We start from the raw sequence: 27711 nt of genomic DNA, 5'->3' as shown, positions 1-27711 counted from the left end.
ACTTGTTTCATTATCTATAAGTAGCATGATGTGTAGGAGCATATAAAGTGTGGCTACATTTCAAATATAAAAATATTACCATGAGGCTTCTCCCTCCCACTCTATTATACTCTCCAAGAGAAAAGAGAGTAGGTAGACAATGAAATTCTTAGTTCACTGCCAAGAATTCCAGTGCAAACAAATTATCAAGAGAATCAGATAAGAATAATGATGTGATATTGATAGAGAAAGCAGAAGCTCGGTATAAATTAAAGTTTAAAATAAGCTGTAGGAGTGACAGAAGGAAAAGGTAAAAAGGCAGGCAGAGAAAAAGATCTGTATTTTGATAGAAAAAAGGGTACGTACATCCTGTACGCACTCCTGGTAACAGCATGAACAAACAGATCTCACATCGTAGGCAGTCTCTTCCTTGGACAACAAGAGCATCAGCAATGCAAGACACGGCTTCTGTAAAGAAGGAGCATGTTCAGCAGAAAACAGTTCCTGATTGCCAAAGTTACAAGAGTCACTTGGAAAATAACCGGCACTAGACTGTACTTGTACCTGTACTAAACAGTGAAGAGCAAATAGGTTTACTCTACTGCTTCAAAATAAGTTTAAGATTTTAGTAGCTCAGTCCATTCTGCTCAGCTCGTGTGAATATTACCATATTGCAACACACGAGAAAAAATATTTTTACCTTGCCTGGCTTACTTTCCAAGGTTATCTAGTCGGAACTGATCAGGTATGAAATCAGAACTCTCCTTCGCAGGCCTTCTTGAAGAGCCTCAGCGATCATTTCAATTGACCTAGTTTTCCTCCTTCTAGATACTCATGCTTCATGGTCTCTTACTCTGATGTATTTGATACAACTCTGCAGGGAATTCCCAGAAAGATACATCCTCACTCAAGGACATAGATTTACTTTGTCTGCTGTAAACATATGTACCAAAAAATGTTGGTCATTACAAAAAAGACAGAGATGAAAAGGTGTATGGAAATCTGCAAAATTATAAATTATAATAAGATGATTTTGTTTGGTTGCATTTCAAATTTAATCAGATCAATGATTTGGCAATAGTATTGTATGGAATCGAAGAATCAGCATTAACTGAAAATCGTATCAGAAGACCTAAGGGAATTCAGATGAATGATCTTTGAAAGGTGGAGTAACTTTAAGAAAATAAAATAATTAAGGTAGAATAGGATAACATGCCAACATACAGGAATGCCTAAAATCTTACAAAACAGAAGCACTACAAAAGGCTGAGGAGCTCCCAGGCAGTCACGCAGCCACCACCAAGGCAACCAAACGCTGACTGAGCTGACTGATGACTGGAGAACTGACCATACAGACACAAAGAATATACTGAACTTGCTCCCACTCAAAGTAAAGATGCTCTAAGATAAAAAGTCAAGGAGTTAAATAAAATAGACATCACCCAAACTCCTGAAGGTATGAACAGAACCGATCAAAACTTTTTTTTTTCCCCACACAAAAGAAAATTCTCCCTATAGAAATGACATGCTTGCAAGCTCTACAACTGGGTTATTATATGGGGAAAAGTAAAATTGCAGCAGAACTCTGTCATTCATTCTTAACCAAAATAAATGATTGGAACTGAAACTAAGCCATTAATATGGACACTTTTGAATGTCTTAAAACAAAAAGGGTCAAGTTAAAAGAAATTTATTGCTTTGTATGCAGTAATGAATCACATCTAACATCACAAAAAAAGCATACTACCTAGAAATTAGTAATTTACAAAAGCAAAATTTCTGGTACTCAAAGAATTGAACTAGATTTCATAAAGCCAGGAAGGTCTTCGCTACCATTTATTTCCCTATGTTTTATTTTATATATACTATTTTATTGTATATCAGGTGCATATACACATTCAGGTTGAGTGAAATGTATTACAGGATTATGTATTTCAACAAAAAGAAACCTTATAAAGTGAATTGTCCAGCTTTCCAGCCTTTCTAAAGGCTGAGAATATATACAGCACCTTTTGTGCTGCTTCGTCCTCCTTGCTAGACTGCCTGTAATGCTCATACCTTTAAACAAGTACTGGGTCTTGTTGCTAGCTGGGCTGATTCCCAGTGCTCACTGAACATTGAAAGTCAGATTTCTTTTTTTATCTTTTATGGCCGATAGATCCACGATACTTCTGCTCAGGCCGCTGCTTCTTAGGCCCAAACTTAACATAGCAGTATTCACAAAAGTATTCATTTTTAAATCAGGTGGATGGCTACCATTGCAAACTCATGCTTATGTTTATTGTACCATATCCTCACAGCCATTCATCTTTGTCTCATTTGCAACTTCTCATTGATATGAAATCATGTAGGATACCCTTGAATAAACCCCGCAGCAAGCACTTGTTGATACTGTCATAGAAAGTGTATTGATTTTCCCTGTCTACATCAAATACTACAAAATGAGTAAACATAGACACCATTCTCCACCCACAGCATAGCAAGTTAATTGTAGAGTGGATGAATCTTTACCACGGTCACAGCTAGAAATAAGACCTTAGTGAAAATATTAAATATATATGCTCTAATTTTCTGTGCATGTGCTTGTGTTTCATACACAACAGATTAAAAAGGACAAAAAGAATGATGTTGCAGCATTTTACAGTTTTTGGTTTTCCTGTGCTAATTTGACCTGACTTGAAATGTAGTGATTTAATAAGTATAATGGTAGAGAACTACATGGGAAACATTAACCCTCGTATTTATTTTGATAAGCAGGTCTCCTGGGGTCTTTCTGGGAAACACCTGAATAAAGGATGTGTGCACTGGGGAGGTCGCAGTTTGGCTTCTGAATTCACACAGAGGAATCCTATTTTATAAAACCTTTTTACTTCTTAATATAGTTACAGGTACTCGACAAAACCTGAAATTAAGGGAATAGTAGATCTACAATCAGTCACAGATTATTTTCTTTACAGAAGTAATAACTGTAAGATCAGAAACAATACCCTTAGCATCAGGGTAAGAGCAAATCCCAAGATCTTTCAAGTAAACCCTCACGTCCACAGCGCCCGTGCATGAAGAACACAGCTAACGGTCAGTAATGATATAGTTCCGATGGTTTTCTATGAGCCAGTTCATAGAAATAACATACTGAAAAGCACCTTATTTGTATAAAGTATTTGTTGTTATTGTCTTATAATTTCTTGGAGCTACGCAAGTTGAGCGTCAAGAGCTGTTCTATTGCAATAGGTTCACTCTACAAGTACCACAGGCCGGGGCACCTGCATTAAAGCTGATGGAATTCCACCTATCTATCTTGGCCCAGGCTTGTGTCTAGCTCTATCTGAAGTATTCAGCAGTTGCTTTTACACACATAATGCAGGTAAAACTGCATAACCTACGTACCGTCAAATGGCTGCAGAAGGCTGTGTTGGCTGTTTCTCAAGAAAAATAAAAAAAGACTAGAAGTTCTGAATCACCTGTGTCAGCAGTCAACCACATCAATAAAGTTTGACATAAACGTCTTGGAACTCACGGCAACTAATGCTATAAACAGTCTTACTAAGAAGAGCTACAGAGTCACCATAATGTGAATGGTACGTATATTTGTAAAAATAGTGATTCTTTAGTACTTCCAGTACTATTGCACTTCAAAAAATAAAAAGTGTAACATACTAGTAATGTTTTAAACCTATACACTACTTAAAGGCGGGAGTTATACAATTAGAGAGTAGTACTGTAAGTAGCATGGTAGTACAAGACTTGACCCTTTCTATTTAACAATAGCAGAAATTTGCATTGTTTTTTTGGAATTGTCCACATTACATTAACGGATGTTTAGGTAAAATTTTTAAGCATTGTGTTTATTACATAATTTGTTTTGAAGGAGTTACACTTTTCTGATTCTTTAAGCTCTTTATAACTCCCTCATCTCATTTGCACTGCTGGAGATCTTTAAACCCACTCTCTTCATAGTTAAAAACAACGTAACAAGATTAGGCTGAGAGCCAACAAAATCAACTGTGTGCCAACCAGTCTTCTGAATTCTAATTAGAACATCATTTGTATTAACCTCCGTTTTCCAACATAAGGACAATACTATTATTTCTATGATTATATCAGTGAAGTAATTATCTATTCCAGGAATATATTGCACGACAGCAACAATAAAATGTAATACTAATAGGGCAACTTGTAGAAAGTTATTAGTAGGCAATTATTCCAGAAAACTATATATTAATCTAAAAATGTTTAATAGAAGTGTGATAAGGAGACAGCCATTCTTAGTCAAGAAGAATATGATAAACAAGAGTACATACAAGAATATTTATGTCCCCATCTAGTGAAAAATCTTTCTAGCTGGGCAAGGGATTACTACGCTTTCACCTTTTCCGACTCGCTTTACTATAACGTAACTTCCTCTAAAGAGAGTATAGCTTTGTCAGCCAGCCGTGAAAAATATTTTCAGCCTCTGACTTAAGAACGACAAGCATTGCTCTTTGCTCTTTTTTTTAATTCAATTGTTAGTATGAAGCAGATTACCTAGTTTACATCTGCTTACTATATGTGCATATTACTATAATAACAACTATTCTATATATAAAATAAATGTGTAGTATCCTATTATTTTTGTTTAAATGATACATTAAATATCTTTCATTAACAAAAGAAAATTTTAAAAAGTTTCATTAAAAGCACACATAGATCAGAAATGCGATCTAGAAATGGAACAAAGGGCTTGTTAAATATATGTTGTATATAAATCCTCTAAACCCCCAAAATCTATTTAGCCATGGACTAAACACACTTAATGCTTAAAAACGCTTTCCTTTCACTAGATCCAGTATGCAATCTCTGTTCCAAACGCTGGTAATGCTGCTCTCTCCTGTCACTTTGCATGTCATCCCACAAAGTATTCTTTTTGTAATATGTCATGATCAATCCAGGTGTCAGCTTGCTCTGCTCTAACCTCTATCTCCCTTCCCCAGAGATCTCCAGAGGCCCCTTCCCACCTCAGCCATTCACACAGTTCTGTGAATCCCTCATACCCTACATGTCCCTCTCCAAATTCCTCCCATGTTTTTGCTACTGTATTTTTTGGTGAATCTTATAAGCTGCATTGAAACTGCTTACCCAATACATCGGTGATGAATTTGCCTTGGAACAGACCAATTGGGCATTTGGTCAAATTTTAGGATATTTCATATTACCATGCAATCCGTAACACTGGGGCATTAAGTAAAGAGCTTTTAGTACACGGTAAATTTTGTAGAAGGATGTCATTTGGTGAGCTATCTCTTCAAAATCCAACAAAGGCCCCTAGAATACCAGCCAAAACACTTTTTCATATAGAAGAATAAATTGAAAAACCAAAAGCTAAGCATAGATTTTAGTGCAAAAATTGCAAGACCTTAATGAACTTACAAGAAAATACTGTGACTTAAATCAGATACTATACTATTATCCCTCTCCTATATTGAAGAGAGCTTGAAAAGCTGGCATTGAAATAAATATTCAAAATACACGTAGAGCAATAATTTACCTAGCTACAACCAGTGAAATGAAAATAACATTCATATTTTAAACAGAAAATCAATGGGTATATATGTTCACTGAAACCTATGGCACACTCTGTGCAAAATACACCTACGAAAACCATGAAAAACTGGGGATGTATGGAATGCATGTGTTTATCATGATACATTTCCTACAGTAGTATCATATATTGACATGAATCTCAAAGCATGAAAACACTTCTGGTGCATGTTTTAGCAGCTGTTTTTCAAGGAAGATGCTATTTTTGCATCAATATAAAGACAGACAAAATTAATTATAAAAATCCTTTTAGGTCCACCATCTTAGAACAAATCAGCTAAACTTCTAAGAAGACAGGTCAAAACTTTTAAGACATTATTAATTGTGCCTCAGGTTACAGGCATACAACCTCATTCCAATTTCCACGTGGCAGCGAACAATACTGCCTGAAAAAAAATTATGTTCTTCATAGGACATCTCAAGCTGAGCACCAAAATTCTTTATAATCTATGAGAATTTAAGTACATACCTTCTTTGCCAACAGAGGAGATAAAAGTATTTTGTACAAGGAAATACACTTCCTAGAAAACCAGTCATGAAAATATCTTTGAGCATTATATAAACTCATTTCCCTACCATATAATTTGTTACATAACATATAACACAAACTAATTTATACAAGTGTGCTATGCAATTCTTTATACAAAAGCATAAGAATATAATACCTAAAGAGCTAAAATACTAAAATTGGTTTCAAAATCTCAGTGCCTGATCTGCCAATAAAACTGTCACACATTTAATGATTTTGACCTAAGATATTTAAAATATTCCTCATTTATTTTCAAGGTAACATTCTATGTTTCTTCTCTGAATCTGATATCAGCTCTATTCAGGAATAGCACGAACAGAAGCAACAACAGTAAAAGAATGGCACATTTTTACTTAAAAAAAAAAACAAAACAAAACAAAACGAACATAAAAACAAACCAGAAATCTACAGTCAGCAAAGAAAGGCTGTAATACCGTTCTTTTATTTATTTATGGAAGACACAATTACCAAATACCACTGGCTGGTCAACCAATGCCAGGCTGGCCAGCTTGGTGAGGTGGGCTTTAAACCTCGGGGGGCAGAGGCCAAAGTGGCAATGCTAATCCTGTCACATCCAGGACAGCCAGAGCAGCGATGCCTTAGCTGCCTCATGAGGTGACAGTCAAGCAACCAACCACCTCAAGGGTGTGCATGGCTATAGTGGGTCCTCGTGCACCCCTCCAGACACACCTGCGTGCTCAAGCACCTCTCCAAAATGGCTGTACACCAACACACGCAGCATGGGGAATGAACAGGAGGAACTAGAGGTCTGTGTGCAGTCACAGGGCCACAATCTCACTGCAGTTACAGAGACATGGTGGGACAGCTCGCATGACTAAAATGCTGTCATGGATTGCTACGTACTTTTTAGGAAAGAGAGGCCAGCAAGGTGAGGTGGGGGAGTTACTCTTCATGTTAGGGAGCTACTGGAATGTATTGAGTTCTGCTGAGGGGTGGAGGAAGAATAAGTCGAGAGCTTATGGGTAAAAATTAAGGGACAGGCAAATATGGATGACACTGTTATGGGTGTTTGCTACAGGCCACCTGATCAGGAAGAGGCCTTCTACAGACAGCTGGAGGTAGCCTCATAATCACAGGCCCTGGTTCTCATGGAGGACTTCAACCACTCTGATATTTGCTGGAAACGCAACACGGCGAGGCATGCACAATCCAGGAGGTTCCTGCAGAGCACTGAGGATAACTTTTAGACACAGGTGGTGGAGGAGCCAATGAGGTGAGATGTGCTGCTGGCCTTTATACTAACAGACAGAGAAGCTCTGGTTGAGGATGTGAGGGTTGGGGGTAGCCTGGGCTGCAGCGACCATGAGATGGTCCGCACGGGAACAGGCTGCCCAGGGAGGCTCTGGAGTCCCTTCCCTGGAGACATTCACCCCCCGCCTGGACGCGGCCCTGTGCCCCTGCTCTGGGTGTGCCTGCTCAAGCAGGGGGTGGGACGGGGTGAGCTCCACAGGGCCCTCCCAACCCCCGCCAGTCTGGGATTCTGTGATTACAGAATCACCCCTTTACCTTTAAGATTGATGGGGTACTATTATCTTACATTCAACATTACAGGCCTGTACTTTAAAAGGTGACCACGTTGTCTTTGGAAAGGAGTACTAGAAGACAAGGGGCACTGTAATAAATCTGCAGAGACAGCTATTGAAACCATTCTCCCCTAGGCCTGGTCCTCCTACATTTCAGTGAGAAATAAGAAGTCACACAGTAAGGAGCAGCCACTTGCAGTACTATGAAAAAATGAAAGCAACTCCAGTATTTGCAGTGGGCCTCTGAGCAATTTTGCTGGTTCTTGCTAAAGGTCTCTTACATTTATACACAGCGTGAGAGGTCAAGAAGCAACAACTACCTCTGATATATCTAAGTCTGAGAGACTACTTTGGAAATAAATCTAGTAGAAAATTCACAATTTCTTTTATCTTGCTTCTGCTTTTTGCAGAACATTTTATTTCCTCGGGAATCTGTCACAGGAGTTAGGAGAACAAAGACACTGGAAAGACACGATCAGGAAGGGAAGGAAAGGCGGCCAGGGAAAAGAAAAGTTAGGAAAATGAAGAGGGCAAGTTGCAGGCTTAGCAAGCCTGAGAGAAGAGGCTGCAAAGAAGAAAAGTGGGAAGATGCCACAGCAGACAAACCAACCCCGGTCTACAGATTGCTCCGGAGAACTTTGTAGATTCTGTCAGCCAAGCAGTGAATGCGTATGGGAACTTATTGCTTAAGCCTTAATCAAGCTCAGCTGTAAGAAAAACTTTTTCAATTATTTTTAAAGCCTTTCAGAATTTATAATACTTTGGCTGGTGTTTTACAAGTCACTGGGCTCAATTTCATTTAAGAAGTTAATTTCTATTTTCGAATAGTCTTAAAGACAACCATATGACTGCAGCTTCCACTTGATTCGCCCCAAAAGTACATTGCCTCTGCAGCTCATTTTAACAGTGAGCAGAGCAATCTTACATTTTAATGCATTCAGAACTAGGTAAAGTTCCTTCCACAAGAAAATATGATTGATTGTTACAATGACAGTAATTGCATTTTAGTAAAAGTAACCATTATGGTAATTTTCCTCTAGAAAGAGACATTTAACTAACTTAAGTAACTTGTTACTTTTCAACACATTAACTTTGGCAAATTTAACATTACAAATGTACAGAGTTCACAGACACAACAACATGCATCACTTAGGGAGTGTGCACGCTTTTTTCTTTCCATATATCAAGTAATGTTTCCAAATAGTATATGCTAAAAAATGTGCATACATAACACAGCATTAATTAAACTGTTAAGAGCAGCTACAGTACATCTATTGCCAAGTCTCCTGTTTAAAAATTCTGACTTCAAAGTAGCAAACTTCAGATCATTATGAGACATTAATTCCTAAGCATCTACAAAGATAAAATGCCAACTCTGAGAAAACCATAATAAAAGATCCTGGTAAAGCAAAGCAGATCAACAGTAACTCACGACACACCACTAAGAGAGGTAGGCGGGTGAATGACAGACACAGAAAAGCATTCATAGCACAAAAAACCCTGTAGAGAACCCTCTAGCTAGAGATCGCAACACAGGGGAGAGAGAGCGAGCAATTTCTGTGATAGGCTACCTGTTACGTCACAGTAATATCTGTCAGGTACTGAAAAGCAATATTAGCATTTAATTTCACGTATTGCTTTCACGCACCACTGGAATGCTAGTTAGAAACTAACCACTAAGGAGTCTGTAGCACTGCACATATGAAAGAGGTGCATTATTTTTTCCAACCTGCTATTTAAAAACATTCAGCTTAGGTTGTAGTAACTTTTAATAAGAAGTGTAGTTTCTGATAATTAAAAACTACATCATAAAATAATTTAAGCATCCAGGTTGTGTTTTGTACTACATCACATGAGTTAAAATAACAAAACTCCACCTTTACTTTAAAGTTGTTTAAGATAATACTCATTCCTTATGCTGTAAAGGAATTTTAAGCCAGAGCCGGTTCAATTTCCATACTACTGAACATTTCTACACTAGAAAAGAACTGAAATTAGTCTGGATTGAAATTTGGTTTTTAAGAAATTTCCTTTAAATGGAAATACTAAAAATTTTAATTTCAATAAATCAGTTTTAAAATTTTCACTTCAACTCTCCCACCTTCTCTGAAGAAACAGGTTTTGTATCTCTGGCTCCTTCTACCTCCTATACCCTCTGTGAATTGCATATGTTTACGATGCAGAATTGTGTGTTTGCCACTTGGGTTTTCATATATGATGTTGCTTTTTTGTTTTCCCCCAGTCAAAGGAGTACTATTGCAGAAGAGGCTACACTTCCACGCTCACAGTATCTTGGCTGGCAGGTCCAGATGAACAGGTTTCATCCCCTATATCATCAGTAGCAGTACACACTCCTCCCTTCTGAAAACTGTTGACCTTTCACATATGTTAATTCAACAATTTCAATGTGAAGTACTCTATTCTGTATTTTAAGAGGATTTTTTAAAATAGATTTAGATTAAGGAGCTTCAGTTTAAACTGTGATTTAAGTGTTTAGCTGAAATGGTCAATGGTTTTACCCTCTCTTATTTAAAGATCCCAGTTATACTTTTAAGGTATAATAACATAGACCCTATAAGGTGGAGACGAGACTAGAGAAAATTACAAAGAGGTCTAAGGGATAAGAAGTTAGACTATTAATCTGTATTATTTCAGAGTCTGCTGAACTGCTTTTTCAGCAGCAGCCTTCCAATTTTAGATAAACACTTTGGGTTTTTTTTTAATTTTTAAGAAATTACACCTGTGAATTGGTCATGAGGATTTTTTTGCTTTTATAATTGAAAGCCACTATTAGGTTGCAAACTCTTAGTGAAAGAAAAGCTTTGGCTTTTGACAAAGCTTTCAAGAGTTTTGACTCTTGAATAATCAGAATGAACTGAAAATTCATACAGTTTGAGAAATCTTTTTTTCAGATATTTTCAAGATTTATATCTTTCCACCACTGTTCATCTCCTCTTACTTTATAATGAAAGAACATTTAAGAAAATTTCAAAAATAGTTTGACTGTTCAAAGATAAAGTGAAATTAGAAATAAATCAGTGACTGACACACAAACAGCAATAACCTAAGGCACATGTTAAGAGCTTACTAACACCCATTCCACCATGGAATTTTCTGAGACTATTTTTATAATGCAGTGACCTAGTTACTTTTGAGAAGAGGAGGAAACTTACAGTTTAAACAGAACTGGCAGTCGACCTCTATAATTAGTCCTTTATCTTTTCCATATCTTCTAAATTTCACGTGGCAAGCTACCTTGCTGAATTTTACTTTGCAGAGTGTAGGAGTTAATTCTTCAATATTGGCTGAAGAAATTAATGATTTTGTGGTATCTTTGCAGTTCCAGAGTTGATGTGCTTTACTCCATGCAGCTCCGAATAACGCATCAATCTTTGACCAAAACGTTAGGTTACCTGTTAAAAAAAACCAGAAACAAACCCACCAGTCAGTGGTGTAGTGCAACTTTTCCCAGCCCATGCCCACACTCTGCCTGTGACAGGACCACTGCCTGTTTCCTGTGAAGGAAGGTCTGTGCTGGTCAGGTTACTCGACAGGACCTCCAAAGAAAGGAAGAGCTGGCAAGAGGAGACCTTCCAGTGGAGCTCTGCTGAGTAAAGGCACACCTTTTACAACCACACACAACTGCCATGCGGCATCACAGCCTCTTCCCAGCCTTTGCTTCAAGTGTCGGAGGTCAGAGAGAAGCAGCAGCTGTGGTGCAGGCTCGCAGTGTATTAGATAAAAGCGCCAAGCAGGCAAGTACAAATTGGGACTTATATGAATAACTCTTGCACATAACGCATTAAATTTGGCAGGCTTATAGTGGAAAGATGGGGAAAAAAAACCCCAAACATAACTATTATTTGCATTGTACTAAAAGATTACTTAAATTAAGGAGAATTTCTTGGGGGTGGAAAAAAAGGGGCATTTAATCTTTATTGAACTAGCTGTAATTGTCTTAGAAATTCCGAGCAATAAGGAAGTATGCACAAGTACTATGTAAGACCTGTAAGACTAATGAAAGGAGTTGATGCGACTAACCATGATCCATAATTTTATTCTGATGTCCAACAATGTAATAAATGAGACGGGAATGTTTTTTCTAGTATGTAATTTTGGACGAGTGAAACACTAATTCTTAGTAATCCAAAGATGAAACACTTTTATATAAAACGCATAAATTATCTTATCGCAGTTTTGGAGAAAAGGAATGAGCTACTTAAACTGTCAGATTGTAATACTGACAGGCACAATCCATCTAAGTCCTGTATTTTTTCTCCAATTGTTTTGTTGCATAAATAGTAAATGTAACTATCTAATCTAGAAAATACCTGTTGTGAGTGGTTGTCACAGGGTAGAAAAATATTTTGGTGGGTGTGGAAATGTGTTTCGGTTAGACATAGTTTGGACCATGGAAGATACAACTTAAAGTTCTTTAGAGAGAAATGGTTAAAGGCAGGCAGGTGATAGACACAGAATTAGTACAAGGCGCACCCTGGGCTCTGTCAAGGTGTCCGACATAACTTGGGAGTCTGGTCATCTTTTTATGCCCTTTAAGCCTCCTTTACAATGTCTGGCTGTTTAACAAGAAGATAAAATTTAAACTGCAATTCCACAAGCCCTTCAAACCTGCCCTTGCATCGAAAAAGAGGCTCCTGGTTTTCTTCACACACTTCCTGTGGTCTTAACACCAGAAAGGTGAAGACCTTCAAGCCAACATAAATATTTGGGAGGCTACCAATGAACTGAGTTCAGAAACTAGTTTAAAGCTAATGTTTTGGTTTGGTTTGTTTGCTGAGCTAGTTTTAACCCAAATCAGTTCCCCAATCAATTAAGCGTGCAGCTGCAAGAACATTTGTGCAGGGTTGGGCAGCATCCCTTGGCTTATGATGGCTTAAAGCGTTCGTGAAAGTACAGCATGAATGTAACTAAAGATGTGCTATAGTCCAACACCGCTAATAATCCACAAATGCCATTCCAGAACACAGGAATAGCTAAAGGCTTGCCATGTGCCTCTCATAGGGGCCTACCAGAGGAGAGCTTAGAAATTGCTGTAACTGCTTGAAGAATACGCAAGCTTTGATGTAACTGTATGTTCCAACAGCAAGGACAAAAATCTGATTCCCAAGTCACTTGCATCAAATTGCAGTATGATTGATGATAACATGAGATATGTACTTACAAGACTGCTCAAAATGTAGCTTCTGTGAGAAAGCTGATACACACTTGGTGCATTCTTCCCACCTCTCTAACCCTAACCTGTCCTGCCATCATTTGATCCTCTTTGAACCTGCCTGTAGTCTGCGACTTTCCTTCTCCATAATAAGACCACTGCTAAACCTTTCAGTCTCTGCGCAAAATTTCCCGTAATGCTCCAAAGGTAACAGAGAATGAAACCGAAGTAACAGCAGAAATACCAGAAGAATCAAGATGGAAATGACACTCGAATTTTCCCATTACTACTTCACTGAAATACAAACTCTAGCCACAGACAATCTGAATGCTCTTACTGTATGATTTCACAAAAAGCTGGACTGGACATGTGCCTGTTCAGAAGCGCTGTCTTTACTTGGAACCACAAGCTTACTGCATCAGTATATTCTAAAGTGTCCAGTCCAAACAGTTTATCTTCATAGCATTTCCACCGAAAATATAAGCTATTCCAAGTATGACGAGCCATCTATTAGAACTTGCACAGCAAAATTATTTCATGCTGACTGATTTGCCACCTGCCACACGACATTTTCATTTTATCTACCTGTTTTTAAGAAACTTTTGCTAAAAAGGTTGTACTTACATTCTAGTTAAATAAATAAATAAATCTTCACCCAAAAAGCATTTCTTTATCTGGTACAAACCTTAAGCAGAATTTAAGAGAAGTGATAACATAGAAGAATAATCACCTGCTAACAGATGTACACAGATATACATTATATATTGCGCATGTCCCAGGAAGTTTTTCTCAGATGCAAATCAGCTAATAGCATTTACAGAAAACAGCATGTTGTTCCTTAAAAATAATAGTTTAAAAAAAAGGTTCTTTCAATATTTTGAAGCTTGTTTGCTAAGTATTTGACAATAAGTGTTCACTGCAGTCAGCACTCCAGGAAAGCAAATCTTGCGCACGAGGATAGCTTTTCTTCAACTGTCATATATGACTGATATTAGGCTGCTAGAAGATGTAATGTTGATGATCCTAAGAATATCCACAAGTAAAGCAGTTATTTATACCATTCCTAAATATACCTGGATAATTTCCATTACGAAATTATGAAGAAGCACAGCAAATGATCAATTGGCAGCACACTATGTACTATACGCTGAGCTGAAAAATGGTCTGCAGTTGCACAAAGTTACTGCAGTTCAGTTAATGTATTAATTTCATTAAACCTGCTTCAGAAACTATGATTAACTGAAGGCTTCCATGTTATTTAGTTAGAAAATGAGAGGGAGGGAGTCTGTTCTTACATGCTAATCTGGTTTCTCCCATCACTGCTGCAAGAGGCAACGTGGTTCTATAAAATTCTTCCATGCTAGCTAATACAGATGAAACATCCAACCACATCTTAGTCCTTCCCTCCAACAGCTCAGCTGTTTACATGGCTCAGTGAATTGCCTGATATTTTAATGACAATAAAACTTGTAAACCCATACAGATTGGGGCTATTAGTTGTAACAGATCATTAAATGAAAAACATGAACCAAACAAGAAAAAAACCTGCCTCTTTCCTTCCACTTGCCTTAGCCAGTGCCTGAGAACTTCCACGGCAATGTCCACTAAACTTGGCAAGAAGTGTTGTCTGAGCTGCCTCAAACATGAAGCACTTGGCATGACCCAAACATTCAAACTTTGGGTATGCTTAATAAAAAAGGCAAGACTAGGTAGTGCCATGCACAATTCCAGGAGAAAAAACCCTGATCTTTCAACCCAAGTTGCAGCCAAGCAACTGTTCCAGAAGAATAAGCCTTCAAAACCATGGGAATCTCTCTCCTGAGAGCTGTTTAAGCTTCCTTAATGCTCTTAATCCACCTTGATATTGGAATGCTAGACACACTGGCACCCACCTTCCGATTTCCAAATAGCTAGTCAAGTGTCTGAGTTTCTTTTCTCTCCGAGTAGATCCTGACAGGCTTTAGGACACAGCTTAACTGAACCTTTCCACAACTGTGCTTGTGGCCTTCAAAAAACACCTTACTGGAAATTAAAACCTCTCATGAACTTTGAGAAAAAACAGACTATAATAATGGTGAAAAAACTAAATAAACCTCTCTGGAAAACAGAGACATCATTTAGGAAACAGCACAGAAAGAGGGACCTCTAAACTACACTGCCAGCTCTCCTGGCCATGCTATTGATTAGTTTACCGGTATTCACAGTAAAAAGAGGATCAATGGTCTTCTGGCTGAGGCAATCCCTGTTTGCGTATGAATCCTAGGACAAAAAGGCCCCACTTTCATTTCACACCCTTAGAAACCTCATTGTCCTGCCAACAAATGTATAATAACTTCTAAACCACCAATACACTCATTATCAGAAGTGACTAAACTTCAAAATGGTGGTGTTCCAATGGAGTCATTAAAATATTTTGGGGCAAGTATGTAAAACATATCTAGTATCCATGTGTGAGTACTTCAGCTTTCTTGCCTCTCCATGTAAAACAAAAACACTTTCCTCTCTGCAGTTTATGAAAGTTAATTACCTGATGTTCCTAAAACAAGGCGCATGCACTATGTGTCACTAAAAAACAACCTCAGAAGTATGCTTTCAGTCCCTAAAGAATCTGAAGGCAAAAATTGAGCCTTTATATTAGAAAGGTTGAGTGCTATGTACAAAACTTTTGAGTTAAAGGGAAAAAAATGGTTAGCTTAAAACAGCCTGAACTGAGAACTTCTCACTATAGGGAGTAAATGGAATTTTGCCATCTCAGACATGAAAATATTATTTGTTCAATGTCCAAACTGCAATTACTATAAAACAATTTGTATATTAATCTACCCCAAAACTATTCAGCAGTAGAAGCTGGAGGAGGATTTAGCTACCCGGTGAGCTGGACAACAGCTAAGCATATGTAACAGCAGCAGGCTGGGGTCTTCTGCTGGTTGCAGAAACAAGATTGTAGGTTTGAACTTAGAGGACTTTAAAGGTCCTTGGATTGGCTCACGCCATCCATCTTGCCAAAGGCACAGTCATCAGACAGAAATGTTACAGCTGGATTCTCCTCTTTATAAAAAAAGAAGTGCACAGCTAGTAGGTGCTCCTTGAGAGACTATAAACTTGCTCTGTCCTTCTTTAGATCTGAAATAAGTCAAATCTGGGCATCTTCCATCTCTTCACATGGAAACCCGTAATGCGCCAGATTTTCTGGCATTACAGCACTTGGGGAGAGGTATGCTTTTTGTATCAGTGATCAGGAACAAAGGGGTGTCCACAGGCTGAGCTACTGTTGGCAGGATTATTTTAATGCTACTCACATTCTGTGCAGAAATTATGAAATCCCTACATCACTGATTATGGGCTGAAACCAAACCACATTAACTTAGACAAATTCACATCTATTAGGCAACACTGTCCCAGAGTCACATTTCTGACTTCCTCAGGGTTCCTGCTACATTTCCATGTAAGCATCTTTAACAAAAAGCAGTGCTGTCTATATGGCAGATCAGAGAAGCGAGACGCTATCATGGGCCTGAGGAAGTTGCAGTTGAAAATGAAGCACTGAGAGGCAACAGCAGCTCTCACCTTTAATGTTGTCAGATCTCATTGCTCAAGCACAGATATAATAGATTTTTCTGCTACCCATCACTTAGAAATATTTCACTGTGCTACAGAAAATACAACCCACAACAAATGCAACAGAAGCTCTGGAAGCTCCCCTTCCCTTTGTAATTTTACTCTTTATCAGTATTCATTAGATGCATCCGTTCCTCTTACACAATGGGAATTCTAACAGTCACTATTCTCTCCATGGAGTCAAGTATTCAGCAGGAGCATCAGCAGCTAAGTTTCTTTCAAAGGAAGTGGGTCTCAAATCATATTCCAACCATTTTCCTTTGCAGGAAGGCTTTATTAGCCTGTAACTGCTGCCTCTAGAAGCGGGACAACTTCTTCTGCCATGTAATATATTTGTATGGGTTAATTCAACATTCTTCAGTTATTAGCCACAATAAACCACAAAATTATTAGTAGCTTATTCATTACCATGGATCTTCACATTTCTTTCCTAAAATTCCAAATGACTGATTTTTCAAATACCATATCCAGAGATTTTTTTAATAGATGCTTGACACCCAGTTGCCATCTCTTTCTGACACCAATTAGTTACATTTTGGAGCCCAAATTTCTTAGCATTTTAGCAAAAACATTAACTAATGTTTGGGCTCCAGTATCCCCCAATCCATCTGAATCTTCAAAGATTCCACCTCCCATTCTTGTTCTTTAACAATACTGTTGGGAACTTTATTACGTTATCTGTTGAACCAAAAACAAGCACTCAATCATCTTCCCCAGCGCTCATCTAGTCTATGACATTGAACTGAATCAAATACTATTCCCAGGAATGTTACACTTACTGAGATTTTAAATTACTGAAGGGGGACAACAGGACCTCTCTGATGGGCAGACTCAGAAATAACTGTAAACATGTGGTCTCACCCATGGCCTCCCACTGCTCCTCTTCCTCCAGGCAGCCAACTTCCATTCCAACCTGCAAACCTTTGATTCACTTCCCAAAGCGTTTCTTCAGGTAACCATCACTACCCATCTCTGCCAGTAAACTCTAAAACCCACAAATATGTATCTCATACATACATATCCTGAAAACCTGGCCTGTGACAATTTGGCTACTTGTAAGCTGGCTGGCTCACCTGATCATTCCTAACTGCAATTATCACAATGTAGTTCACTAACCTATTGAGACCTTCTTATACCGAGACTTCCAGAAGCCATATTTTTAAGGTTTCCAGTTCAATCCTTGTAATTTTTTATCTTCTTTTTAATTGAAGTTGGTCAACTATTAACATCCTATAAACTTTCCTGCTACAAAAGAACTCGACATTTTAAGATTCAGGGCTGAAATGAAAACTCAAAGGACAAGCTCTGTTGTCAGTTCTTTTGAAAAACACTACGCATGTATGCAGATTGTTGCTAAGCCTTGAATCCAAACTGCACATCCCAGCTCTGATAACCAGCCCACCCTCTTCTGGTTCTCCACCCCTGGGGGCACTTTTCTGTGTGTTTCATTTTGATTCAATGAGCAAACCAGATCTAATTTTCTCTAGAACCTAGGGTGTATACCTGACACTAGCACTATGCTTTTCATCAAGCTTCCATAAATTGCTTCGGTTAGTGAGAAACAGATGAAGACTTTGGGTACACTTTTGATAAAACGTCTTTCGCTTATGGAAAACATAGACGCACTACCTGTGACAGTGTATTTGTCTTTCTTGTGCTCCTCTAATACTGTTTAATAAAAATAATATATGTATACACAATTTGTCATTAAACTCTGAAGCTAAACCACACATCACAGGTTAGAAAATTAGGCAACTCTCCTGATCCAACTCTTCAGTCACTGCAGATAGCTTCTAATATATGTTGAATGACATTGTAAGTAATTAGATCTTTCAAGTTCTCTCCTTGTTTCAAAAGAACCAAAAGTCATATTAAGAAAATAATTCTAAAGAGCACACAACTTCATTCTCTGAATATCTTACCATCTCTCCCCACTTGGACTCTTTGCTGTCCCATTTCTTATGACTATTTAATTACAAATTGTCAGTCTAAAAGACGTAATTCCTTACCAACCAATATATATTACATATAAAGACTTTCTAAGTCAGTGTGAAAGATACATTCTTTAAAATCTAGTATCATTGCCAGGATGCTGCAGCAAAAGAAAACACTTGTCACAGATTTTAAGAATTCATTTCAAAATAATGGTGAAAACATTACAATGTTGTAGCACTTTTGCTTTCTGTACTAAACTCAGAGTTTGCTTATCAAGGGGTATATCAATTATGATACTGGATTCTGAGAAGGAAAATCTCCACACAGACCTGAAGAACCTTGTTTTCACAATACAGGTTAGGGTTTTAAGAATTCATCTGAGACTCTTCACAGCACTTCAAAAAAAGGATTTTATCGCATAAATGAGGACTATAGCACTATATCTAGAAAATTTGATGTTATGAAATATGTAAGAAATCATACATGATAAATGCCACAGTAATAAGAAACTGTGACACAATGAACTGCCTCTAAGAGACACTGTAGTGTCTGAAAGCAACAGGAAGCTCTGATCGAATGATCTTTTCTGACAAGACAGTGCAAATCCTAGAAAGAAACATCACTCTGTCCTCCAAGAAAATAGGTTAGATATTTTTTCATCTCTGCACAAGTATTTTAAGGAAGCAGAAGCGCTGGATACAGACCAAAAAAGAAAAATAATCATTGGTATAAATGCAGCCTTTAATGAAAATTACTTGGTGGAGATTGTATTTAAGCGTTAATTTCTGTTAAATTGTGTATCTATGTGTTTGTTTTTAAACTTGAAGCAGGGAAACATTCATCTTAGTGTGCATCTCCAGGCTCCAGCTGATTACATTAAAAAGGACTGAACCACACACAAAAAACTGGCTGTAGAAATAGCTTTACATAGCACGATACAGGCCAAATCCTATTCATTTGTAGTTACTAGTACTGCTCACGTGAATAAAATGACTATACTTTAGCCAAACACCAAAATACCTGAATCCAAAATAGGGCTATGATTTCAGCACGTATTTTCCTTTGTCTTTGTGGATATCAGCTGGATTCAACAACGGCATGTAAAATTTACAAGTTTGATTACAAGTGTAAAAGGTGAAAACATACATACTGGACCAATCCAAAAGCACACCAGAGGTGAGCTTTTGATTTTATTTCAGTTCATCACCATTTAAAAGGTTCATTAATTCTGCATTTTTCCAAGCCTTAAAGCTGTGTTATCCATATAACTGTGAAGTATTTCAATAGTTTTGAAACAGAGTAAAAAATGCAGAATAATGAATAATTTGTAGTAATTTTGTTATCTGTCCACTGCACTAAAATTGAAAATTTGTATCTTTTAAAATATTATGAGTTTCATATAAGTTATGCAAACTCGTATGAAATTAAAGATAACTTTAAGGCAGTTATTTAGTCTTTTTTTTTTTTTTAATTAGGCTGTCTTCCAGTATCTGCACTTTTCCCCATAGCATGGCAAGTTAAGCTGGCTGGTAAGGAGGAGATCCCTGAGAGAGATTTATTTCTTGTTGGTTTGGTCATTTTTCTTGTGGTTATATAAGGACAGGGTCTGAACATGGTCCTCTTCCTTCAGAGTATCAAAGGGAGAATTACTTAGACCATGAGGGAAGATTAATGAGATAATGACAAGGGTTGTAGCTGTTGATGTTACTCCTGGTATTATAAACCCCATTTCCACTCTACATTTTAAAAAATGCTTGTACAGATGCTATGAATGAGTCTTGCACAACAGCTTCTTACCTATAATGCTGTTTCTGCGTAAACAGTATTGATTCAGTGGTGTGTGTGGAAATAGCAAAGGCACAGCTGAAACCCTCTATTCCTAGCAGTGCTCTGAAGAGAAAAATGAGACATTGCTGGGTTTTAATTCTTCTCATTATTCCCTAGAAGGAAAGTTATATTTGTGCAGCCTCTAGGCAAAGTACCATCCCACGTGAACAAAAGAATGAAACTAAGATCACATCCATTTCATCTTGCTGCTGCTACTCCTGCACAGAAGCTCTCCACAGATGCTTAAGTCCCTGACACTGTATCTTCAGTGCTCATATGTCACAGTAAATGAATCATTAAAAATGCATAGACAGATTGATCTTAGAAGAAGGAAAAAAGACCTGGAGTTTAAGGCAAAAGGAAAACAGAAATAAAAAGCCAAAAGGTAGAAAAGGGAAACACCCCCAAAATTCACATGAAAAAGGCATGCAAAAAGACATTTAAAAAGAAAGAGGAGACAGCAACCGTGTTGACATTTAATGTCTACTTGGGATAAAACTCATCCCTTCACTAGCAATAAAAGCAACAGCCTAGAGAAAGCCCAAAGCCCTTAAAGCATTCTGCATCAAGTACCTCACAAAAACGGTAGGCAATTTCTGCTAAGGTCTGTACATTTGCACCGAACTACCTAATTTTTTTTTTTTTTGTTAAATGTAATTAAATGGGAGCAAATCCCTAATGCAGAGACAGACAGCTCTATCAATATCGTGCCTATAATGACATAACTGAAACAATATCATGGTGCTGCATCCATGCAACAAAACTGGGTTTTATTCCCTGCATACCAAAAGTGAGCATATCTGCACCTCTCCTTATTTGTTTCTTTTCATACGCTACGTTAGGTGGGTCTGCAAAGGATGCACGGCTTACACACAGCACCAGTGGGGCTGAAAACAGGGTGGTGCTTCTGGAGCGGTATGAAAGTCTGAGCAGGCTCCCTGATCCCAGTTACCAAGAGTCATCCCAGTTCATACACCATTTGCCATGGTCCCAGTTAGGTCTCAAAACTGGGAAGGAAGAGAGAGATACTCTTCATTCGTCACTCCTGTGGTCCTGATAAACACGCAATTGACAAGACCAACCCCACGCTATTACTGGTCTTGTAATACTTACTGGATGGCCAGAAGGCTTCACTTTGCTCAAGGGGTCCTGCAAGCAAAAAAGTACACATGCTTCAGAATAATAAGCTTCTTGAGTAAGAGCCACCTCCTTACTATGACATTCATGCAAATGGTGTTATACGGATGACATATTCTATTTTTATGAAACATTATTGGTAAAATACAAATATGAACCATAATTTACATTCCAACAGTAAAAAGAAAAAATAAGACAAATATCTACAATGGGAAGTATGTATATATATTCACACACACACACGTACAATAGCAATATTTTTAGCTATAATTTCCTATGCATGTGGCAACATGACGAGCATTTCGAAGAAGCTGAGCCAAGTGAAAATACAACCTGCAGAACAGGTCACGTTTAAGCATTCTGCTATTGAAGAATATTAAAAAATACAGATTAAGTAGGAGTGTTGTAATGCTTACATTAATGAAAGCTTGTAAATCATTCTGAAATACTTGGATAAAAGATGGCACAAAAAGCGTTGCCACATGTCTTGATGTTTTTAGATGTGCACAGTTCCATACATCTTGCTTTGCTTTTTGGATGATTCAAATCACCAAAGATACAGTCAGTGGATGAATTTAGTGTTGGTTAGTGTTTGAACACGGCAGAGAAACACCAAGGATGCCCGAACCCTGATTAAGAATTCCAGGAGACACCTCAATATAAATAGACTGAAATATCTACATTTCTTCATGTCTGAATCCAAGCGCTAGTGGTGGCTCACTGGGTCTAGTTACTGAACGCCTCTGTTGATCAGTGCATTAGCACAGCTCAGACAGCTTGGCAACGTTACCCAGCCTTGACTCGGCTGTATATCCACATATCTGAAATATCTTATACATAATATTCCTTCCAATCTAGTACCACCTAGTATTTTCATCACCCAAAAACTTAGACTATGCCATCAAGCAGCATGAAAAGGCAGGCATGTGAAATCACTCTGTACACGTCTAAGCTTAGTGAATTACATACCAGTTTTCAGAGAACTTGGCACCTCTTGCTTATGTAAACACCACCCTTCATAAAAGTACAGCAATTATAGGCCACCATGAAGACCCTTCTGCTTTCCTGCTTTGATTGCCAGTTCTAAGAGACATGTCTTCCTTTTTACTCAGGGACAAGTAACGTATTTTATGGTACTCATTTAAAAAAAAAAAAAAGGTAGGGAGTCTCACCAAACTCACAAAGGAGGAGAACCGCTGTCCTCCAGGGATAACGTAGCGCAAGTGTTTTATCTCGAGTGACAAAAAGCACCACCAACATATACATCTTCCAGAAAGGTGGGAACACTAGAAATTATTCATCCTTCCTGCTCTCTCCCTCCTCAGTTCCAAACCGAGCACATGTGCTGCTTTATACCCACGTTCTGGAGCACAGACTGTTTGTTCTGCTCTTGCACAGCACGTAAAACAATGTGGTGTTGTGCCCGTCTCAGGAACTTCTGAAGGCTATCTCACTACAAATAAATACTGCAAGCCGCTAGACTGCGGCAGCCAAAGGACAAACAATGATAGGAAACAGAAGTTTGTTGTGATTCGGAGGGAGGCTCAGCAAGCTGCCAGGGGCAGGAAGCGCGGCCACCATTCTAGCCGAGCACCCTGTTCTTCGGGGCGCGAATGCAATTAATCGCACGTGATACACTGTAGGTACAACCACCTATTAACGTAGTACCTTGGCATGACGGCGTCGGAAAGCAAGGCTATAAAGCAGGCTCTGGATGTCGCAGCAGCAGCGATTGCCCTGAGGAACGTGCCTGCCACGGGGACCACCACGCGCCCCGGCTCCCAGCAGGCCTCCCTCAGGGGCCGCAGTGGCGATGCGGGCCAGGGGCGCAGCGTTTGAAACCACCGGTACCAACTCACAGCTTTACACCGGGTCTCACAGCGTTTTTTCAGGGTAGTTTTTGTTTTCTTAAGGCGCTCCGCCACCCGAAGAGGGCGGCGGTCAGGGAGAAAAGCCCCCCAACACCAAGACCAAGCCTCGCAAAGGTGAATTAGTAATAAGGGGAGGGGGGTGGGACGGGGAGGCGCCTGCTCTCCTCCTCCTCCGCCGGCGGAGGGGCCGGTCGCAGCGGGCAGGTGGCGGCGGGCGGCGCACCCCGTCCCGTCCGACCCTCACACCTGCCGGCCGGCAGGGCGGCCTCTCGGGTCGGGCATCGGCAGCCCCCGCCCCGCGTTACCGAGGGGAGAAGCGACACCACCAGCATCCCGCGTGCCCGTGTCCCCGTCCCCCTCCCCGCCCTCAGCTCTGCAAAGCAGGGGACGGCGCCCAACGGCCGCGGCGCGAGGGCCGCGCCCAGGGGCGGGCGCGCGTGCGTGTGCGCGCGCGGGCAGAGCGGGGCGGGGCCGAGCGCTCCGCCCCGCCGCGGAGGAATAGGCGGTAGGCGGGGTCAGGAGGGGCGGACCCTGGGCGGTGAGTGGGCAGAGGGGTTGTCAATCCGGGTCGGCGGGCGGCCTCCGGGCCTCGCGCGAGGGCCTCGCCGCGATTGTGGGGAAGGAGGGGAGGGTGGGGGAGGGGGAGGGGGAGAGGAAACAAAAACAATCGCCCGGGCGCCGCCATCTTGGGTCCGTTCTCCACGCCACCCGGGTGAATGGGTAGATATGCCATTACCACAGGGGAGCAGCAGCAGCAGCGGCGTACGGAGGGCTGTTCTGAGCTGCCGGCTGGACTCGGGAGACTCTAGAGACGGCTCCTGCCGCCGCCGCCGCCCTGAGAAAAGCCCCGGGTTCGGCCTTTTCTCCTCTCCAACCCCTAAACTGCACTCCTGGAGGGACAAAGTTGGTCTCAGCCGCGCTGCCTCTGCCGCCCGGGAGACGGGAGAGTTGCGTTCAGCAGCGGCTTCCTCGGAGCCGGGAGTGAGCCGGGGTCGGAGTTAGGGGAGAGGGTGACGAGGGGATTCCTCCCCCCTCCGCCCTCCGGCCGGGGCTCGCCCGGTGCGCTGTGTGGGAGGCAGGAGGAAAAGGCAGCGGCAGCCCAGCAGGCTTTTCCTTCCCACCCCTGCTATTTCTTATTCCTTTCTCCTAAAAGGAAAAGGAAAAAAAAAAGGCAGGGACTGGATTGAGTCGGGGCGGGGGGGGACAGACGGACTGCCTCGGGTCTGCGCTCGCAGGAGGTGCGGCGAGGAGGACGAGTGTCGGTGAGGAGTTGGAGAGGAGCCGTGCATCGAGCCGAGGAGCCGCCAGCTCCGCGGGAGGACGAGCCCCGCCGGCCCCCTCGCCTCCTTCTCCAGAGGAGCCGCGTTCTCCGGGAAGCACGGCAGTCGAGGCAGGAAGGATTTGCCACAAAGAATATATCACCCTCCTCCCCAGCGGCTGGATACTGCATATCCACCCCCCCCCCCCCAGTCACTCTTCTGGGTTTAAATACCAAATATAGCCTCTTGGGGGGGAGGGGATGGAAATCTCTTAGAAGAATTTGAAATCTTGCTGGGATTGGGGAGAAGGATCGGGCAGAGATGCGCGGCTCTCGCTGACCGGCGCCAGGACTAGAGATTTGCCACTTTTCGACAAGCCCGAAGGTTGGTTTGTTGTGAAACTGTCATTTCTCCCCTTTTCCTCTTCTGGGTTACGCTAAACCCCTCAGCATTATTAAAAGAAAACCGAAGGGTTGCCCACGTGTAGCTAGTGGCTTTCTGGGGTGTTTTTGTGTTGGCTTTTTTTTTTTTAAGGTAGTTTTTATCCAGAAGCTACCAAAACTTCCTCCCTTCACCCGGAGGCTTTTGAGGTTTGAAACTGAGATGGAGCTACTTTTCTCCCAAACACTACATGTTGTATGAGGGGAAGCCAGGACGGACAAACATCGCGCTGACTGCCCTCGATCCGACTGCCCGACGCTCGGCGCCCACGAGGGATGCTTCAGGAGCTTGCTGTGGGAAAAGCAAAGTTGGGAGTGTGTTCAGAGACTTCGTCGTGTCCAGCGGCTTGAGCGTTGACTTTTTTTTAAAAGAAAAACAAAACAAAACGTGGATTCGTAGCATACTTTTATGAATTAAACTTTGCCACCGTTTGTACAGAAGCCAAATGACCCGTGTGTTTTGAAACACGGTTTCAAATATATCCATCCCTCAACCCGGATTCTCGCTAGGAAGAGCCGGAGGGACATCGTCAGCATCTAAAAGAAGTCTGATTTTACTGTTTTATGAACATTATCTGCTGCAGAAATGTTGCTATATATTGCTTTATAACGGTTCAGCAAGAAGGGAGATTTTCCAGCTCGCAGGACCCAGGAAACTGGATAATTAAAGTCACTTAAATGTTTTAACAGCATTGGAAAATGGGAGCTGCTACCAAGTTGGCGTTTGCTGTTTTTCTTATCTCTTGTTCTTCAGGTAAGCGAATGTTCTTTGATTTGTCGCTTTAAACGTAAGGCTTTGGGGTCAGTGCTTGAAAGCTTGAGGTAACTTTGTCGATTAGTAATGAAGGAGGAGAAATCTTTTTCCAGATGGCAGATGTTTGGGGGTGGCAGTGATTGTAAAGGCAGAAGCTGTGTTCATCGTTATTCTTAAAAACATATACCTGAGGACTTCAAATGCGAGCAGCGCTTGGATTTCAGCTCAGTCGTGTGGCACAAACGTGGAGACATAACCACCTAGTGTCACGTACAGTCATCTGGCAATGCAGTTATTAGTGTTTCGCTGTGGGTTTTGGTTTTTTTTAAGTAAGGATAACCCAGCTGAAATACTCTTAATTCCATTAGATCTCTTATTCCGGACCATTCACTGGTGAATGGCAACCTTCATTAATGCTTTCATTAGTTTAGAACAGGTACTGCTCTGAAAGCAGTAGCTCGTCCTTTAACCCTAGCGAGGGGTGTGTGCACCTCCACATGAACGCACAGAATGGGGCTGGAAAAGCAGATTTTTCTAAACCATCATTTGTGACGCTTTGTATTTTGCTACTCAGTACATCCTTGCCCTGTAGTGCAAAAAAAAAAAAAAAAAAAAGCCACGACTTTTCTCTTTAAAACAGCAGAAGTTGAGTTTCAGATGCCAGCTCCGAGTCCTGGGAAGCGAGCGGGGCGTGAGGACTTCCCCACGCTTCTTCAGGAAGAAAATGGTTGTGGTAGCAACCAGTGGTTGGGGGAACTGCTGGTACGTTTCTGCTTGAAGCTACATCAGATTTACAAAAAAAAAAAAATAAAAAAAAAAAACAACCGACCCTATTTTGAGCTGTGTTGAGCTGATTTGTTTACATAGCAAGCCTGGCACTTTCAGCTTACGCTTTGAATGTGAGTACCTATATATATATATTCCTCTGCGTAGGTTTAAGTGCACTCTTTAGCGTTCTTGCACGGTGTGCAAAGGTACGCTTGTTTATCAGTCTGAACGCTAGCAGGCAAGTGCTCGGCTTTTCAGTGTAACCGGTGTAAGGGAGTAATGAGATCCGTATAACAATGCCTTTTAAAATTTTAGTGTTATAATGTACAGGATTTTGCTGAACAGGACGTTTTCTTGTGGTTAGTAAATGGATAGTCTAGTCTTATGTCTGTAGCCGTATTGATCAATTCCGTGTGCGCTTAAATGTGCTGTGAAATGGCGAGCGCTGCCAGAAATAAACCAAGAAAAAAAATTTCCTTTCTGTTTTAACCGGATAAATAAGAGAGCAGGTTAAGGACAGGCAGAGGTTTGGGGTTGTTTTTGTGTTAGGCTATGCCATTTATTCCTCTCTTGAAACAAAACACGATTTCTTCTGATAGTTTTGTCTTGTAGTAGATGTGTCTTTCATCTCTTCCTAATACCTTGCTTTTAAGTTACTCGAGCAACATTCCTCTTAATTCGGGAATTTTTTCTGGAGGGAAACTTCCCCCCCCGCCCCTCACTTGACAGTTTCTGAAAGACTTGGTGCCGTCTGCTCCTCATGTCTGTCTCTCCCTTCCATGAAGATCTTTTCGCCCAGAGCACAGAATAGTGATCTTGTTGACGTTGCCTATCCTACTTATTAAAAAGAATGTTTAAGCAACAAAAGCCGTCTTTTCTTTAGCATTACTTGCTCAGGTTGTTTTTGGTAAGGTAAAATGAATGTTTCTCTTGCCTGTGAAGATGGAATTAAGCTTTGCTAAATGAGCAGGCAACCGGCTGCAATTTGGACTGCTTCTCACGTTAATGACATTGTTTTGGTGGTTGTTCCAGGACTACGCGTTGAGTGTTCTGGAATTTAACAATTATTCAACTATTTTCTACTCCCCTAAAATTTTAGAGTACCTGCAGTACTGGTGTAGCTCTAAAAAGTAAATAAATTAAACAGTAAGCGTTTGTTTTTATGATCGAAGTTATAAGATTATGTAAGCTTTTAGCACGAAGTACAGGCATTCTGATAAGTAGTGTTAATTCTCTTCACTGTGACTTGTTCAGGTTTAAAAACATACCTGATCAATGGATTCTAACATCATCATCAGAA

At 40.4% G+C, this 27711-nt stretch overlaps 1 protein-coding gene and 1 long non-coding RNA gene across 3 annotated transcripts in view; one reads left to right on the top strand and one right to left on the bottom strand.

The window, feature by feature from the left end:
* The window catches only part of LOC142057204 (uncharacterized), a 223548-nt gene extending 200014 nt beyond the window's left edge, over nt 1-23534 (bottom strand). For both annotated transcript variants that reach the window (XR_012660572.1, XR_012660573.1), the window contains exons 1-3: nt 22988-23534; nt 21296-21331; nt 10803-11042 (exon numbers count right to left, since the gene is read on the bottom strand). This is a non-coding gene — a long non-coding RNA (uncharacterized LOC142057204). The remainder of the gene's footprint in view (nt 1-10802; nt 11043-21295; nt 21332-22987) is intronic.
* A 309-nt stretch (nt 23535-23843) lies between these two features.
* ACVR2A (activin A receptor type 2A) overlaps nt 23844-27711 on the top strand; it is a 70697-nt gene continuing 66829 nt past the window's right edge. Inside the window, exon 1 of the mRNA XM_075092787.1 lies at nt 23844-25643. Within this exon, the coding sequence (XP_074948888.1) occupies nt 25589-25643 (55 nt within the window). The 5' untranslated portion in view covers nt 23844-25588. The remainder of the gene's footprint in view (nt 25644-27711) is intronic.

This window comes from Phalacrocorax aristotelis, chromosome 5 (assembly GCF_949628215.1).
Source record: "Phalacrocorax aristotelis chromosome 5, bGulAri2.1, whole genome shotgun sequence".
Lineage (NCBI taxonomy): Eukaryota > Metazoa > Chordata > Aves > Suliformes > Phalacrocoracidae > Phalacrocorax > Phalacrocorax aristotelis.
Note: the sequence above shows the minus strand (reverse complement) of the source record. Positions and strands in the feature narration are given on the sequence as shown.